Source organism: Myotis myotis, unplaced genomic scaffold (genome assembly GCF_014108235.1).
Source record: "Myotis myotis isolate mMyoMyo1 unplaced genomic scaffold, mMyoMyo1.p scaffold_m19_p_46, whole genome shotgun sequence".
NCBI classification, from domain to species: domain Eukaryota; kingdom Metazoa; phylum Chordata; class Mammalia; order Chiroptera; family Vespertilionidae; genus Myotis; species Myotis myotis.
This window is the reverse complement of record NW_023416353.1, coordinates 1,028,691-1,047,442: the sequence shown is the minus strand read 5'-3', so window position 1 is coordinate 1,047,442 and position 18,752 is coordinate 1,028,691. Positions and strand designations below refer to the sequence as shown.

The 18,752-nt window shown below is 42.1% G+C and overlaps 1 protein-coding gene across 5 annotated transcripts in view; it reads right to left on the bottom strand.

The window, feature by feature from the left end:
* SUV39H2 (suppressor of variegation 3-9 homolog 2) overlaps positions 1-18,457 on the bottom strand; it is a 34,992-nt gene extending 16,535 nt beyond the window's left edge. For 2 of the 5 annotated variants that reach the window (XM_036307318.1, XM_036307316.1), the window contains exons 1-2: positions 18,266-18,453; positions 15,569-15,714 (exon numbers count right to left, since the gene is read on the bottom strand). In XM_036307318.1, the coding sequence (XP_036163211.1) occupies positions 15,569-15,714; positions 18,266-18,290 (171 nt within the window). In that variant the 5' untranslated portion in view covers positions 18,291-18,453. Of the gene's footprint in view, positions 1-15,568; positions 15,715-18,265 lie in introns of all 5 variants that reach the window. The other 3 variants (XM_036307320.1, XM_036307317.1, XM_036307319.1) reach the window with 3 other exon arrangements.
* Positions 18,458-18,752: the final 295 nt, after the last annotated feature.

Below are 18,752 nucleotides of genomic sequence, written 5' to 3'. Positions count from 1 at the left end.
AATAGGTAACTGTATCTATCCCTACGGCTTCAATTACTCACTTTTTGCCAGTTACTTCAAGATCTATGTTTCCAGTTAGTTCTCACTCTTTATTAGAACCACATTTCCAACAATCATCTTACACTTAAATGCTTTCAACCTTCTTCTTCACCAAACCTAGTCCTCCTATCCTAACCCTCTTATAGTCCTGGGTCTTGGTGAACAGTATTATTATCTACACAACTGCAAGTCAGAAACCCATGTTTTTCTAGATGTGGAACCCTCACTGCCAAGTCCCCACCCAACTCCCTGACCACTAAACCACAGAGTTGTAAATTTCATATCCTTGATAATTTTAAAAAATCACCTACTTCTCTTCATTTCCATTGTTATTACTTTAGTTCAAGCATCATCATTTCTTCCTTTCTTTTTTGTTAATACTCACCTGAGAATATTTTTCCCATTGATTTTTAGAGAGAGTGGAAGGGAGGGGGGAGAGAAAGAGACAGAGAGAAACATTGATGTGAGACACATCGATCCACTGCCTCCCGCCCCATGCACCCCAACCAGGACTGGGAATGGAACCTGCAACTCAATTATGTTCCCTTGACCCGGAATTGAACCCTTTAGTGCCCAGGCCAAGGCTCTAACCACTGGGAAACACTGATGAGGGGTAATCACCATCATTTCTTGTGTGGATTACTGCAACAGCCTTTCAGAATGTGTTAGGTAGTGCATGTGTCATTTTCCTTCCTGCCAATCCACTTTCCTCATTGCATAGAGAACTCTCTAAATTACATATTTGATTGTGTCACTCTTTTTGGAACTTTTCAAACAATTCCACTGATATAGAATGGCTGAAAGCTCTTTCACTCATCTTTCATTCTTTCCCATTCCCATATCCCACTCTATTCTCTATACTAAAGCCATAATGAATTATAATACTTACCTATTCAGTCCCTGTTGGATATCACCTCTTCTGGAAAGCTTCCTGTGACCTGGCCTAAGTGTACTTCCTATAGATCTTATCATAACGTCTGCCACAGCACTTACTGTACTATATTGCAGTGGATGACTTACTTGTCAATCTTTCACTAGGCTATGGGTTCCTTAAGCTGAGGAACAGTTACTTATTAATGTTTACTTTCTAAGTGCCTAATATAGTACCTGACACAAAGAAGAAAACCAAATGTTTATTGAGTGAGATTATAGATAGAAGAAACAGAAAATACTAGTCAACAGATTGCAACTATAATATAGCATGAAGCTATGGCCTACATGTAGTGTTGTGAAGACTAGAGAAATCACTGAAGCAAAAACCAATTCATTAACCATGAACTAAAATACCCATTATGTACTTGGGACTATAGTAAGTCATAGTTCTTGTCCTTAAATGGTTGACAATTTAGCAGAAAGGTTATGAAACAAAGCTATAAAATGTGATAAGGTCTAGAAAAATGACAAGAACAGTACTTTAAAAGTTCCTAACATATAGCAATTAATTTTACTGGAGTTGTGAAAGGGAAGAAGGCTCTACAAAAGGTAGTAACCTTTCAGCTGAACCTTGCAGGCCAAGTAGGATTTTGCCAAGGAAAGAAGGGAAACAACAGTATTCCAAAGAGGGAACTAGATGAGAAATGCAAAAGTGCATGCACAAAGGTGCATGATGTATTCAAGAAATTAGAATATAAGCTATGCCTGTTTTAAGCTATGTTCCCAATATCTGAAGAGTGCCCAGCTTATAGTAGGTGGTCAGTAAATCTTAGCTTTATGAAAGAATTTACAAGTTTTTCAATGTGAATAGAAAGGGGAATATGTGATAAGACATGAAGCTGGCCAAATGATAAAGAACCTCAGTGCAAAGGGTCTCAGCTTAAAGTGGTAGACCACAAGGAGTCACTTAAAAGGTCTAAAGCAAGGCCATAATGCAACCAGAGTTGTGTTTCAGAAACAACTGTAATGAGTTTGCTTCAGAAACAACTGTAATGAGACAGTGTCCTTTATGAGCTAAGTGGGAAAACACAAGAAAAAGACAGAGTCATAAGATCTTATACCTTCCCTGAATATGACAGAGAGAGAGGGGGGGGGAGAGGAGGAGGAGGAGGAGGAGGAGGAGGAGGAGGAGGAGGAGGAGGAGGAGGGGGGGAGGAGGAGGAGGGGGAGGAGGAGGAGGAGGAGAACACTTATAGATTAAATAATTTGAACTGTTGGTCAAGTTGGTAGATTAATGCTGTGCTCCCTTCCTCCCATGACCACATCAAAATTACAACTAAATTATAAGACAACCATCATCAAGAAGCACCTGAAGACTAGCTGAATACAAGTCCTATAACTAAGGATATAAAGCAGCAGCCACAAGAATGGTAAGAGAGGCAAAGACGCAGAACAAGCTGTTCCCACACCCACAGTGTAGCAATGAAGAATCCAGAGAGCCGGGCCGGTGTGGCTCCAACCTGTGAACCAAGAGGTCATTGGTTTGGTTCCTGGTAAGGGCGCACGCCCAGGTTGCGGGCTTGACCTCCAGTAGGGGCATGCAAGAGGCAGCCGATCGATGTTTATCTCTCATTGCTGTTTCTATCTTTCTATCCCTCTCTCTCTAAAATAAACAAAAAATAAAGAAAATAACCTTACAAAATTTGGGATAAATATCTTGGCCACAGAGGTATCTGTGAGGGAGGAGCAAGGGGTACCAGCTCCACAGTGGCTTCCCCAGGCCGGGGCACCAGTGCCTGGAAGTGAAGTCCCCATAACATCTGGCTGTGAAAACAAGCAGAGATTGCATCTGATTGAGATGGACAGCTGCAGGAGACAGAAGTGTTCCTCTTGAGGAAGAAGGCCTGCCCTGCTTGTTAGGGGTTTGTGGACAGACTCACTCACAGACTTACTAACTCTGGGCTCCAGCGCAGGAATGGCAACTCGCACAGTGCCAGGAACATACATGTAGGAACTGAATTGGCTAGCTTGGGCTGAAAGAGCAGGGGTTGAAACTACTCTCTCTGGAGATGGACGTGCTGGTGGGTTCTACTGCTCCTTTGTTGAGCCTCGCCTCCCACCCAGGTAGCAGGTGCAGGTGGGTGCCAAATCTGAGCTCTCCATTATCACTGTTTACCCTGCCCTGGTGATTCCCTTAGATCTCATCCCACCCAAGCAACGGGCTGAGCCACTTCCAGTGGCTTTTCCACACAAGTGGCCTGCCTTGGCTCATGCTGCACTTTCGTAATAGCTATCAAAGGTCCACAAACCCCTAACAAGCAGGGGCAGGCCTTGGCATGACCCATATCTCTTGCTAAGTGGCCCCAAGCCTGGCACAAAAAGCAACCAGTCTCAACTTGCACTGCAACTCCCATCAGGTGGCCCAAAGCCTGGCATAAGCTGCAGCCAAGGTTGGCCTGGAATGTAGCTTCAAATAAGCAGCCACAAATCCAGCACAAGAGGTGGCTGGCCTCAGCTCAAATTGTGGGACCAAAGAGTCCCAAGCCCAGCATTAGTGGCAGCTCACCTCAATTCACAGAACAGCCTCTCTCAGGAGCCTCCAAGCCCACCACACATCATCATTCCCAGGGGGCCCCAAGCTGGGTTCAAACAGAAGCTGGACGTGACCTGCAACGGAGCCCCTCTCAAGAGCCAACACACCTGGTGGCTGGCTTCCTACCACACCAGAGCACCATCCAACCAGCTCCTAAGATGAAAAACTGGAAGGGCAGACTGAGCTGGCACCAGAGTCCCACTAAAGCAACTCCCACTCAGTGGGGTCAGCCTCCTCATAACAGCTTTTCTGCAGCAGTCATGGCCAGCCCTCCCATCTAGTCAGGCTTAGGGTCAATCCCACCCACTAACATGCCAACGCAATCAAGGCTAAACTACAATAGGAGGGCAAACACAACTAGGGACACATGTGGAGTACCCAGCTCAGGTGAACAAGTAGACTGCTCCAATGGGCCTCATAGGACACCTACTACATAAGGCAGGGGTGGGCAAACTTTTTGATTCGAGGGCCACAATGGGTTCTTAAACTGGACCGGAGGGCTGGAACAAAAGCATGGATGGAGTGTTTGTGTGAACTAATATAAATTCAAAGTAAACATCATTACATAAAAGGGTACGGTCTTTTTTTTTAGTTTTATTCATTTCAAACGGGCCAGATCCGGCCCGCGGGCCGTAGTTTGCCCACGGCTGACATAAGGCCACCTTGCCAAGACTGGGAGACTCAGCAGATCTACTTAATACAAAACAAACACAGGGAGTCAGCCAAAATAAGGAGAAGAAACATGTCCCAAATGAAAGAACAGAACAATACTCAAAAAAAGAACTCACCAAAATGGAGACGAACAAACTACCAGATAGAGTTCAAAGTGCTATTTATAAGGATTCTCAATAACTTAGGGTAAGAACAGATGAATTCAGTGAGAACCACACTGGAGATAGAAACCATAAGAAAGAATCAGTCAGAAATGAATACTATAACTGAAATAAAAAATACATTAGAGGGAATCAACAGGTTAGATGAAAAAGAAGATCAAAGCAGTGAATTGGAAGACAAGGTAGCAGAAAACATCCAATAGATACAGCAAAATGTGGGTAGTTTAAGGGACCTCTAGGACAACATAAAGCACACCAACATTTGAAACATACGTATACTAAAAGGAGAAGTGAGAGCAAGGATTTGAGAACCTATGTAAAGAAAGGACAGAAAACTTCCTTAATGTGGTGAAGAACACAGACATACAAGTCCAGCAAGCACATAGTTCCAAGCAAGATGAACTCAAAGAGGCCCACACCAAGACACATCATAATTAATAACCAAAGGTTAAAGACAGAGAGAATCTTAAAAGTAGCTAGAGAAAAGCAGTTAAGTGCAAAGGGACTCTCATCAGAATATCAATTGATTTTCAACAGAAACTTGGCAGGCCAGTCGGGAGAGGCATAAAATATTCAAAGTGATAAGCAAAGATCTACAATACAGATTACTCTCCCTAGCAAAGTTATCATTTAGAATTGAAGGAGTGATAGGAGTCTCCCAGACAAGAAAAAGCTAAAGGAGTTTATCTCCACTAAATCAATATTATATAGGAAATATTAAAGGACTTCTTGCAGTAGAAAAGAAAATATCAACAATATGAATAACATGCCCTGGCCTGTGTGGCTCAGTTGGTTGGGCGTCACCCCAGGCACCCAGTGGTTGCTGGTTCAATTCCCAATCAGGGCATATGCCTGGGTTGCAGGCTCAATCCCCACTGGAGGGCATGCAGGAGGCAGCCAGTATATGTGTCGTTTTCACATCAGTGTTTCTCTCTCTCCCTTTCTCTCTCCTCTCTAAAAATCGATGTAAAATTTTTTAAAGTAATGACTCAATAAAATATAAGACTGCCTGGCCAGTTTGTCTCAGTGGTTGAGAGTCAACGTATGAACCAGGAGGTCATGATTCACTTTCGGTCAGGGAACATGCCTGGGTTAAGGGCTCAATCCCCAGTAGGGGGCATGCAGGAGGCAACTGACCAATGATTTTCTCATTATTGATGTTTCTATCTCTCTCTCTCCCTCTCCCTTCCTCTCTGAAATCAATAAAAAATGTATTTAAAAAATATTGTGAAACTAGTACAAAGGTTGAAAGGGGGAAAATCATGTGTAATTACTACAATAAATTAAGGAATACACATATACACAAAAGAACTTAAAAAATAATGTCAAAAACTTAAACATGGGGGATGTGAGTAAAAATTGTAGTGATTTCAGAATATGTTCGAACTTAAATGACCATTAATTAAAATAGGCTGCTATAAATTTAATTTGGTATAGATGAAGCATATGGTAATCACAAACCAAAAATCTACAAGAGATACAAGAAATAAAGAGAAAGGAAGCCAAACACAGCACTATAAAAAGGCATCAACAAACAAGAGAGTAAGAGAATAACAAAGAAAACTACAAAAGTAACCAGAAAACAATAAAATGAGAATAAGTAAATGCTTATCAATAATTAAAATATAAAAGGCTTAAATACTCGAATCAAAAGACATAGGCTGCCCTAGCCAATCTGGCTCAGTGGATCAAGCGTCTGCCTGCAGACTGAAGGGTCCCAGGTTCAATCCTGCTCAAGGGCATATACCTCAGTTATAGGCTCAACTTCTGGTGTGGGCTGTAGAGGAGGCAGGCAATCGATGATGTTTCTCTCTCATCAATGTTTCTATCTCTCTATCCCTTTCCCTCACTCTCTAAAAAAACAAATAAATAAAAACATTTTTTTTTTTTAAAAAAAAGACATAGGCTGACTGAATGGATTAACAAACAAGACCCATACATATGCTGCCTATAAGAGACCCACTTCAGATTAAAATATTACAAAAAGCCTAGCTGGTTTGGCTCAGTGGATAGGGTGTTGGCCTGCGGATCAAAGGGTCCTGGCTTCCATTCTGGTCAAGGGCACGTACTTGGTTGCAGGCTCCTCCCTGGCCCGGACCCTGGTTGGGGCTTATGCAGGAGGCAACCAATCGATGTGTTTCTCTCACATTGATATTTCTCTCTGTCTTTCCTTCTCTCTTCTACTCTCCTCAAAAATCAATGGAAAAATATCCTCAGGTAAGGATTTAAAAAAAAGAAGAAGAAGAAATTACACACAGACTGAAAGTAAAAGGTTGAAAAAACATATCATGCAAACTGAAATGAAAAAAAAAAAAAAGCTGGGACAGCAATACTTATATCAGACAAAACAGAATTTAAAACAAGGGACATAACCAATAAAGAAGGGTATTTTATAATGATAAAGGGATCAATCCAAAAAGAGCATATAATGCTTGCAAACATCTATGCACACAATATAGGAGCATCTAAACATATAAAGCAAATATTGACAGATATAAGGAACAGATCAACATATCAAAGTCAGAGTTAGAAAATCAGTAAGAAAACAGTAGACTTAAGTGACATATTAGACCAGAGGGATATCTATAATAATAAAAGCACAATATGCTAATTAGACCAGACAGCCGAACGACCTTCTGGACATCATTCTGACATCCTTCTGGATGAAGCCCTGGCGGTGGGGGCTGAGGGAGAGGTGGTTAGGGGCGATCGGGCAGGCAGGCAGATGAGCGGTTAGGAGCCAGCAGTCCCAGATTGCGGGATAGGGATTGGGCCTAAACCAGCAGTCAGACATCCCCCAAGGGGTTCTGGATTGTGAGAGGGTGCAGGCCGGGCTGAGGCCCCACCCCCATGCACGAATTTCATGCACCGGGCCTCTAGTAAATTATAATAATACTAGAGGCCCGGTGCACAAAAATTTGTGCACTGGGGGGGGGGGGGTCCCTCAGCCTGGCCTGTGCCCTCTCGCAGTCTGGGACCCCTCAGGGGATGACCACCTGCTGGCTTAGGCCTGCTCCCCAGGGGATTGGGCCTAAGCTGGCAATCAGACATCCCTCTGGCAGCCCGGCAGCTCTTGGGGGATGTCCACTTGCCAGCAGGGAGCAGGCCTAACTGCAGTCGGACATCCTTAGTGCTGCTGAGGCGGGAGAGGTTCCCACCACCACCGCTGTACTGGCAGCCATCAGCCTGGCTTGTGGCTGAGCAGAGCTCCCCCTGTGGGAGCGCACTGACCACCTGGGGGCAGCTCCTGCATTGAGTGTCTGCCCCCTGGTGGTCAGTGTGTGTCATAGTGACCAGTCATTCCCAGTCGTTCTGCTGTTAGGGTCAGTTTGCATATTACCCTTTTACTATATAGGATAGAAGCCTGGTACACGGGTGGGGGCCGGCTGGTTTGCCCTTCAGGGTGGGGGTCCCCACTGGGGTGCCTCGCCAGCCTGGGTAAGGGGCTGAGAGCTGTTTGCAGGCTGGTCAAGCCCCTCCCAGTGGGGACCCTCACCCCATGGAGGTTTGGCCAGCCTGGGTGAGGGGCTGCTGGCTGTTTGCAGGCTGGTCAAGTCCCCCCAGTGGGGACCCCTACCCCATGGAGGTTTGGCCAGCCTGGGTGAGGGGCTGATGGTTGTTTTCAGGCTGGCCACACCCTCTTTGGGTGGGTGTCCCCACTGGGGTGCCTGGCCAGCCTGGGTGAGGGGCTGAGGGCCATTTTCAGGCTGACCAAGCCTCCCCAGCGACGGAAGCTCCCAGTCTCTTTTTTTCTTTTTTTTTCCCTGGGATTTATTTACCTTCTATAATTGAAACTTTGTAGCCTAGAGTGGAGCTCAGAGCGGGCCAGGGCTTGGCTTCCTCCATTGCCAGGGGCAACCTAAGGCTCCAGCTCCATGGCCACGGCCAGCTGAAAGCAAGTATCTGGGGTTTATTTATCTTCTATAATTGAAACTTTGTTGCTTTGAGTGGATCTCAGAGCCAGCCGCGACCGGGAAGCTTGGCTTCCTCTATCATTGGGGCAACCAAGCCTCCTGCTCGCTCCAGCTCCGTGGCTGCTGGCTGCCATTTTGGTTGAGTTAATTTGCATATAGTTGCTCTGATTGGCTGGTGAGCATGGCTTAAGGCGTAGCGAAGGTACAATCAATTTGCATGTTTGTCTTTTATTAGGGTAGATTAGAGCATCTCACTCCAAATCAGCAGAATATTCTTTTCTTTTTAAAATATGTTTTAATCGATTTTAGAAAAGAAGGAACAGGAATAGAGAAATAGAAACATCAATGAAAGAGAAACACTGATCAACTGCCTCCTAGACAACCTCTACTGGGGATCAACCCCACAACCCAAGCATGTGCCCTGACCAGGACTTGAACTGGTGACCTCTTGGTTCATCAGTCAATGCTCAACCACTGAGCAACCCCAGCCGAGCTACACATTCTTTTCAAGTGCACAGGAATGAGCACATGCTAGGCCACAAAACAATTCTCAATCAATTAAAAAGGATCAAACCCATATCATTTATCTTCTCCAATCCAATGGTATACTAGAAATTAATTCTAAGAACACTGAAAAACATAAACACTTGGAGACTAAACAACACACTACCAAACAATATATGGGTTAATAACGAGGTCAAGGGAGAAATCAAAAGATATTTTGAGTCAAATGGAAACAAATACATAATGACCCAAAATCTATGAACCCAGTCAAAATAGTTGTAAGAGGGAAATTCACAGCAATATAGGCCTACCTCAGGAAACATGAAAAATCTAAAATAAACAATTTAACCTGAAGGAACTAGAAAAAGAAGGACAAACAAAGCCCAAACTGAATAGGAGAGAAATAATAAAGATTAGAGTGGAAATAATAGAATCAAAAATTACAAAATATCAATAAAACCAAGAGCTGGTTCTTTGAAGAGATAAACAAAATTGATAAACTTTTAACCAAACTCATGAAGAAAAAAAGAGAGAACCCAAATAAAACCAGGAAAGAAAGAGAAGTACCAACTGATACCACAGAAATACAAAATATTCTAAGAAAATACTACCAACAAGTATATGCCAACAAACTGGAAAAACTGAAGAAATAGATAAATTCCTAGAAAAATAGAATCTTCTACCTTAGCTCTGTGGCTAAATTGGTTGGAGCATCATCCTGTACACCAAAAAGGTTACAGGTTTGATTCCTAGTTGGAGTGTGTACAAGACACAACCAATTGATATTTCTCTCTCTCCTTGATGATTCTCTCTCTCTCCTCCTCCTCCTTCCTCCTTCCCTCTCTTTCTGAAGTCAATTTATATCCATCCTCAGGTGAGGATTAAAAAAAAAAACACATATAATCTTTCAAGGCTGAATCAGGAAGAAAAAGAAAATCTAAACAGACTGATAACTACTAATGAAATCCAATCAGCAAGAAAAAATTCCCAACAAAGTCCTGGATAAGATGGCTTCCCAAGTGAATTTTACCAAACATTCAAAGATTCAATACCTACTCTTCTCAGACTATTACAAAAAATTGAAGAGGAGGGAAAGCTCCCTAACACATTATACCAGGCCAGTATTATCCTGATAACAAAACCAAACTAAGATATTACAAAAAAAAAAAAGAAAAAAGAAAAGAAAATTATAGGCCAATATCTCAGTAGAACATAGATACAAAAAATTACTCAATAAAAAATTAGCACACTAAATGGAGCAATAATTAAAAAAATAATATACTATGATCAAGTGGGACTTATTCCCAGGATGCAAATCTGGTTCAATATCTACAAATCAATGTGATACATAACATAAAAAAAATGAAGTATAAAAATCATATGATCATATAAATAGATGCAGAAAAAGCATTTGACAAAATACATTATCCACTGATGGTAAAAACTCAGCAAAGTGAAGATAGAAGGAACACACTCAACAGTATAAAGGCCATATTTGACAACCTATAGCTAACATCATACTCAATGGTAAAGAGGAAAGCTTTTTTTTAAGATCAGGAACAAGACAAGCCCTGGCTGGTGTGGCTCAGTTGACTGGTCATCATCCTGTGCACCACGAGGTTGCCGTTTTCATTCTCAGTCAAGGGCACATGCCCAGTTGCGGGCTCAATCCTTGGTAAGAGGTGTGCAGGAGACAGCCTATCGATACTGTGCTCTCACAGTGATGTTTCTCTCTCTCTCAAAATCAATAAACTATTCTTAAAAAAAAAAAAAATCAGGAACAAGCCAAGATTGTCCATTTAGCATTCCTTTGGAGATCCTAGCCACAGCAATCAGACAAGAAACAAAATGCACCTGAATTGGAAAGTAAGAATTAAACTGTATTAAATTGTTTGAGATTTTTTTTTTTTTTTTGAGGATTTTTGCAGCCATGTTCAAGAGTGCTATTGGCCTATACTTTTCTTTTTTAAAAATGTCTTTGTCTGGCCCAGCCAGAGTGGCTTAGTGGTTGAACGTTGATCTATGAACCAGGAGGTCACGGTTTGAATCCTGGTCTGGGTACATGCCCAGGTTGCGGAGGCTCGATCCCCAGTTGGGGACATGCAGGAGGCAGCCAATCAATGATTCTCATATTTTATTTTATTTTATTATTTTATTTTATTTTTATAAGGAGGTCAGCTATAGTAGGACAGAGCATGCTGTGGGGAGAGCTCAGAATAGAGTTTTGAAATGTATTGATAGGGTTAGATACTGAAGTATTTTGTAAGCCAGTCCACGGTCTCTCTCATCATTGATGTTTCTATCTCTCTCTCCCTCTCCGTTCCTCTCTGAAATCAATAAAAATATACTGGGAAAAAAGTCTTCATCTGATTTTGATATCAGGGTAATACTGGCCCTGTAAAATGAGGTAGGGAGGGTTCCCTTCTCTTCAATTTTGTGAAGTAGTTTGAGGAGAATAGGTATTAAATCTTCTTTGAATGTGTGGTAAAATTCACTTGTATGGCATTATTTGCAGATGACATACTACATAGAAAACCATAAAGAATCCACTAAAAACCTATAAGAACTAATAAATGATTCAATAAAGTAGCATAGTACCAAATTTAAAAATTGGTGTATTTTTGTACAGCAATAATGAACTACTAAAAGAGAAATTAAGAAAATAAACCAATTTACAATTGCATGAAAAAGAATAAAATACCTAGGAGTAAATTTAACCAAGGAGGTAAAAGATCTATATTTGGAAAATTGTAAGGCACTAGAAGAAATTGAAGAAAATACAAATAAATAGAAGGATATATGGTGCTCATATATAGGAATATTACATATTGTTAAAATGTCCATACTTCCCAAAACAATTTACATATTCAATGCAATCCTGATCAAAATACCAATAGCATTTTTTACAGAACTAGAACAAATAAACTTAAAGTTTATTTGGAACCAGAAAAGACCACAAATATCCAAAGCTATCTTGAAAAAAAAAAAAAAAAGACCGAAGTTGGAAGTATCACACTACCTGATATCAAACTATACTACAAGGCTAATATAATAATCAAAATAACATGGTACTGACATAAAAACAGACACAAAAATCAAGGGAACAGAACAGAGAACCCAGAAATGAACCCATGCCTATATAGTCAATTAATCTGTGACAAAGGAGGAAAGAATATACAATGGGGAAAGACAGTCTCTTCAATAAATGGTACAGGGAAAACTTGATAGATACATGCAAAAGAATGAACCTGGACCACTTTCATATACCATCTACAAGATGGATTACGCCGTGGTTCTCAACCTTCCTAATGCCGTGACCCTTTAATACAGTTCCTCATGTTGTGGTGACCCCAATTTCATTGTTACAAATTGAACATAATTAAAGCATAGTGATTAATCACAAAAACAATATGTAATTATATATGTGTTTTCCAATAGTCTTAGGCGACCCCTGTGAAAGGGTTGTTCGACCCCCAAAGGGGTCGCGATCCACAGGTTGAGAACCGCTGGATTAAAGACTTAAATGTAAATCCACAAATAACTATAAACTCAAAGTAAACTCTTCAACATTGCTCTTAGTGATATTGCTTTGGATATGTCTCCTCAGGCAAGGAGAACAAAAGAAAAAATAAACAAATAGGACTACATCAAACTAAGCAGGTTCTGCAGTGATGGGAACCATCAACAAAATGAAAAGACAATCTACCGAATGGAAGAAGATATTTGCCAATGATACATCCAATAAGGGGTTAATATCCAAAATACATAAGGATATTATGTACAATATACAAATACAACTTCACACACACACACACGCACACAGAGATCTGATTAATAAATGGACAGAGGACCTGAATAGACATATCTCCAAAGGACAATATAAAAGATGCTCAACATCACTAATCATTAGGAAAATGCAATTTAAAACCACAATGAGCTATCACCTCACACTTGTCAGAATGGCTATCATTAATAAATCCACAAATAACAAGTGTTGGGGAGGATGTGGAGGGAAGGGAACCTTCGTGCATCGCTAGTGGGATTGTAAATTGGTGCAGCCACTATGGAAAACAGTATGAAGGTTCCTCAAAAAATTTAAAAAAATAGAACTATCACATAACCCAGCAATTTCACTGCTAGGGAGTTAGCTGAAAAAATCCAAAACACTAATTCAAAAAGCTATATATACCCCTGTTTGTTGAAGCATTATTTACAACAGTCAAAATAAGGAAGCAACCTAAGTGTCCATAAACAGCGAAATGAATAAAGATGTGGCACATATATACAATGGAATATTACTTAACCATAAAAAAGAATGAAATGCTGCCATTTGCAACAACATGGTTGGACCTAGAGGTTATTATGTTAAGTGAAATAAGTCAGAGAAAGACAAGTATCAAATAATTTCATTTACATGTGAAATCTAAAAAATAAACAAGCAAAAAAAAACAGAAACAAGCTCATAGACATAGAGAACAAATTGATGGTTGCTAGCCCTAGCTAGTGTGGGTCAGTGGGTTGGGCATCGTCCTGTGCACCAGAAGGCTGCTGGTTCAATTCCTGGTTAGGGCACATGCCCCGGGTTATAGGCTCGATCCATGGCAGGGGGTGTGTGCAGGAGGCAGCCTACCGATGTATCACTCTCACATCTGTTTCTCTCTCCCTCTCCCTTCTCTCTCTAAAAATGAATTTAAAAATCTTGAAAAAAAATTGATGGTTGCTAGATGTGAGGAAAGTTGGAGAAATGGGTGAAAAAAGGGAAGGGATTAAGATGTGCAAATTGCCAGTTATAAAAACAGTCATAGAGATAGGTTTATCAAATGAGATAAATCAGTGGAAAGAGAGATGCAAACAAGACATCACAGATTAAGCAAAGTCCTAAAGGGGATGGATAACAAAAAAGACAAATGGTGATATTTCTAAAACTATGAATAAGCGAAGCTACAAATAACTGGTGTGAAGATAATTTGAGTTTTTATTTGAGGGATCCTACTTTTCACAGATAGAAGAGGTCTGCAGCTGAATATGAAAGGGTGGGATTGTAAATTGGTGCAGCCCCTATGGTAAACAGTATGGTGCTGCTTCTTGAGGAGATCCAGTAACACTAACATTGGTTTGAATTTCTAAGTTCATTTCAAGTGATAGTGGGGAAATACAATTCAGGAACAAAATGAATCCCAGGAGAAGCCAATCTGAGATAAAAGTTGGGAAAACTGCTGACATGAATGGGGAAAGAAAGCAAAGAATAGCCCAGCCGGCACTGACCTATGAACCAGGAGGTCAGAGTTTGATTTCCCCGTCAGGGAACATGCCTGGATTGTGGACTCCATCCCATGTGGGGCATGCAGGAAGCAGTCAATCAATGATTCTCTCTCATCACTAATGTTTCTATCTCTTTCTCCCTCTCCCTTCCTCTCTGAAATCAATAAAAATATATTTAAAAAAAGAAAAGAAAGCGAAGAATAAAAAGCGTATCAAGTAGAATGAGCAGTATGAGAATAGAAATAAGCTTTAGCATGCCTGATATGTTTCTCTCAGCCAACAGATGTTTCTCTCTCTCCTTCCTTCCTCTCTCTCTAAAATCAATCAAAACACATAAAAAGCCCTGACCAGTTTGGCTAGGTGGACAGAGCATCAGCCTGTGGACTGAAGGGTCCCAGGTTCGATTCGGGTCAAGGGCATATGCCTGGGTTGCAGGCTTGGTCCCCAATAGGGGGCCTGCAGGAGGCAGCAGATCAATGATTCTCTCTCATCTTGATGTTTCTCTCTCTCTCTCCTTCTCCCTTCCTCTCTGAAATCAATAAAAATATATTTTTTAAAAAACACATTAAAAAAAGAGCAAAAGATTAAAAAAAAGAAATAAGCTTTCATGGAGCCAATATGTGTGATTATACAATATTCTCAGCTAGATTGTTCAGGCCAGAGTTTATAAACTGTGAAGACAAATAATTGGGCTGTTTTGGGTTTGAAGGTTGTTGTGAAGATCATAACAATGATCATAAAATCCCACTGAGTAAGGAAGGCAGTGATATCAAAAGATGGATATTTCGAAGGAAGAACTGCATTTAATGACTAAATCGATGTGGAATCTGATGAAGAAAAACAAAGAATTAAACAAGATTCCTAATTATCTGTAAAAATGACAGAATAATGATCAAAACAGAGTTCTTGGAGAGAGAATAGGCTATAGAGATGATTACTCAAAAATTTATTGTAAGATTTAGATTGAAAAAGCTTTTAGAACAATACTGTCATTTTTAAAATGAATAGTAATAAAGTTAAGTCCCAGAGAAGTTAGGTGACTTTGCTGAAGTCTTAAGACACTAAACAGAGGCTAGAAATGACGTTAAACTCCACGCTGTTCTAGTACACCACAGAACCTCACTAATATCTGGAGCTTGACATGTTGGCAGGAAATATAAATGGTGCTGCTTCCTGAGGACATTCAGTAACACAAAAATTGGTTTGAATTTCTAAGTTCATTTCAGGTGATAGTGGGGAAATATGATTCAGGAACAAAATGAATCCCAGGAGAAGCCAATCTGAGATAAAATATTTGCTCTGGTAACCCACATAGAGAGAATCAAGAGTTGGATGTAGAATGATATAAGCACTTCAAATATTCTAATGCAAGCACACCGTATGCTTAAAAATCCTTTCAATTTTATTTGGTAATACAGACAGGACATATAAATTATTATGGCTTTAAACATTAAGAAGAGCTTTGCTTACTTAAGGTTCTTTTTATTTTACACATATGAAATACTGAAATCTAATTAAGTCTCTTTTAAGGGACTAGATATTTGCCTTACCTTTACTACCTTGTAGTCACACAAGTATTCCACCTCATAATTGTTTAGATTCCTTTTGGTGATTCCAATCGATTTACATGTGAGCTTTTCTTTTCTACATACTTCCTGAAGAGTATCAAGTGAAACTAGGCAAGGCACACACCAAGCTACAATAAGAAAATAGAACTCTTTACTAATGAAATAGCTACTGAATTAAAACAAAAAAGGAAAAGGAAAAACTTAAGATTTCTATATCCCCACCCTTCTACTGGCAATTTTACAGGACTAAAAATTCATATGACAAGAAACCATTTTTATGTCTTCAAGACAAAGGTAAGCATTAAAGAACTATTTTGGTAAATTGATCTTCTTGGACTTTTTCATGTCCTACTATGTTTAACTGATGTCAATTAATTTCTACTGAGCCACCTGAACAAAATGTTTCATGTCCGTAAGCTTTCTTAAGATTACATATATATGCAAAGGTCAAAGGGGTAATGTTTTTTACTTTTCCATTATAGTCTACATAGAATATAACTACTGCTTTAATAAAATGTAAATGGCTAGGGCATTCTTACTGTTAGAAATATATCTTAAAATAATCTTATAATTTGTTAAAATTTTAAAAAGTAACTTTTCCCCCTTTCTCTTAGTTGGATAAGAAGTGAAATCTGACTGAAATATAGTTCTATGTGACATGATCATACATCATATGCCCCTTTTTCAGCTTGCAATGTTGCATGAAATTTTAACTCCACTTATTTTGTCCATGCTTCAAAGTTATTATTAAGGGAAATAAACCCCAGTTATAACAACATAATGGAAGGTATACTGATTTTTGTCATAGTCATTTCCTGCATTGTTTTTTAAAGCCAAGAATTACAAAACAGAGTATTCAATTTACATCACCCATACACCAAGCTTGAAGAAAATCAGACACCACTCAATCAATCTTATAGTAGCCAATACCTAATTGTGCTGCAGCAGATTTTACCCTAAAATTTCTGCTGCCATATTGCTAGTAAAATATGCTAAAACAAACTGATGTTTAGACATCTGCAATAAACTTGGTTTCATGGCTAGTGGTTTGGTAAGCACTAGAGAAGATCAAAGGCCCTCTGCTCCAGCCTTTGCTAGGCCCCTTAGCGTATGACTTTAGCGAGATTTTCACTGTTCTGGGTTTCAGATGCACTGGGTTGGAGTAAATTCCAGGGTTGGAGTAAACTGGGGTTAGGAAACAACATCTATAAGTAAACTCAAGCTCTACTCGGTAGCTCTCCAAGGTAGCTGTGACAACTTTTTTTGTGTTTTGAGGTCATTTAGAGAGACCACAGCTGATCTTGCTTTATCCAGTTTTCACCCTCCACTCACACAGGGACTTCACGGTAAGAAACCCTGAAGCAGGATTTCTATCTCCACCCTACTGTCCCACAGAGGGCTCATAATTTTACATCAAGAAAGTGAAAGATATTGTGTGTGTGTGTGTGTGTGTGTGTGTGTGTGTGTGTGTGTGTGTAAGAGAAAGATACTTAAAAAAATGGGCGGGCGGGGGGGGGGTTACTTGCTTTGGGGTGGTGTTGGGGTAGAAGAGTAGTAGAAGAGAAAAGAACCCTTAAATCCTTTCCTTTAATTAAAAAACCTTCAGGCTGTTTTGTGTAAAGTTAACCTCATTATGCTGACCACATGCAAAAGAGGTTCCTCTCTACCCCAGGTGACTTGTCTGCTGTTTTTATCTAGTTGAGGTAACAAGATTCAAGACACAACCTTCCCTGGAAATGCTATTGAGTTAAAACAAACAAACAAAAAAACACAAACAAGAAAAAGGAGCATAAAACACTCTTGGTAACAATTTTGATTAACGTAGGGAAAAAAAATCATGTGCAAGATTAAACATTTCATTACCACCACAAAAACAAACAAACAAAAAAACCCCAGCTCAGTAGCTCACAGTAACCTCTAGTGGAAGAAAAAGTGGCGGATCAAGATTTCATAATGTACGCGGGGAGGAACAGTCCTGGAAAACGCCTTTAGATTCTAGAATGCAATCAAAGTTCCAGTCTTTCAAGCGCGCACAAGAACACACACACGGTCGGCACCTAGCGCCCCGGCGCCCACGCCAACCACTCCAGCCCCGGTGGGCACGAAGGGAGCCCGGGCTGCGGGGCCCGCCCCCGGCGCCCACTTACGGGGTCCCTCCGACGAGGCGCGTGCCCTCCCGGGGAGGCCGAGCTGGGATGTGCCCTCGCTCATCCCCTTCCTTAGCGGCCATACTCCGGCCGATTCCTTTCTTTCCTCGGACACTGGGGTCACACTCACACCCCGGGTTCCCCACTCCCCCGTTAAAAGTCAGCCCGAACACTACACGTCCCGCTCAAACCACCACAAAGAAGCCAAGCCACACGTGCGGCCACGGAACCCGAGCCCCTGGGAGCTAGCGGGAGCTGCGGCGGCCGCCCGAATACCTCCACACGGCCACCGGGCGGGAGGGGCCGGCCCGGCGGCGGCCGCGGGGGTCGGGGCTGCGGGGGAGGCTCCGGGGAGCGAGCTGGCCGAGGCGCGAGAAGGGTCAGGGGCCAGGGCCAGGGGCAGGGTGAAGCCCAGGTGTCGGCACGGCGGGAGACGGCGCGGGCCCGGCCCGCGCGTCCCGGCACGCTTCCCGGCGCGGGGGGTTGGCCGGCAGAAGGGGGCATATGAGGGGCGCCGCTCTCTAGCCCTCACCTCCTCGCGCCTCGGCCGCCGCCATCTTGAGGAGCTTTCATTCAAACTGGCGCGGTCGGACGGGAGAGCGCCACTGGCCGGCACCCGCCCCCGCCCGCCTCGCGCGGTAGTTGGGGGCCGGGCTGAGGGGCTGGAACCCGTGAGGCGTGCTGACGTCAACGGAGGCCGACCCCGGCCGCAGGGGCGACCGCGCCTGCGCCCCAGATCGCCGGCCTGAGCGCGGGTGGGCGCCAGGGCCGCAGAGGGGCGGGCCCGCTGGGCGGGGCGAACCCCGCGGGCCGGAGCGGGCGGTGCTGCCCTGGGTTGACAGCCGTCCGCCCCTGCTCGGCTGTCCAGCGCCCGGTCAGGGAGCACGTCTGTCAGGCCTTCCACTCGTCTCATTTACTGTTACCTCGGCACTACCTGTGCACTGTGCAGAAATAAAAACAAACAACGGAACTATTTAGTACGCTCCCTTCCCATGCCCGTTGCTCAGCTACCCGAGCCC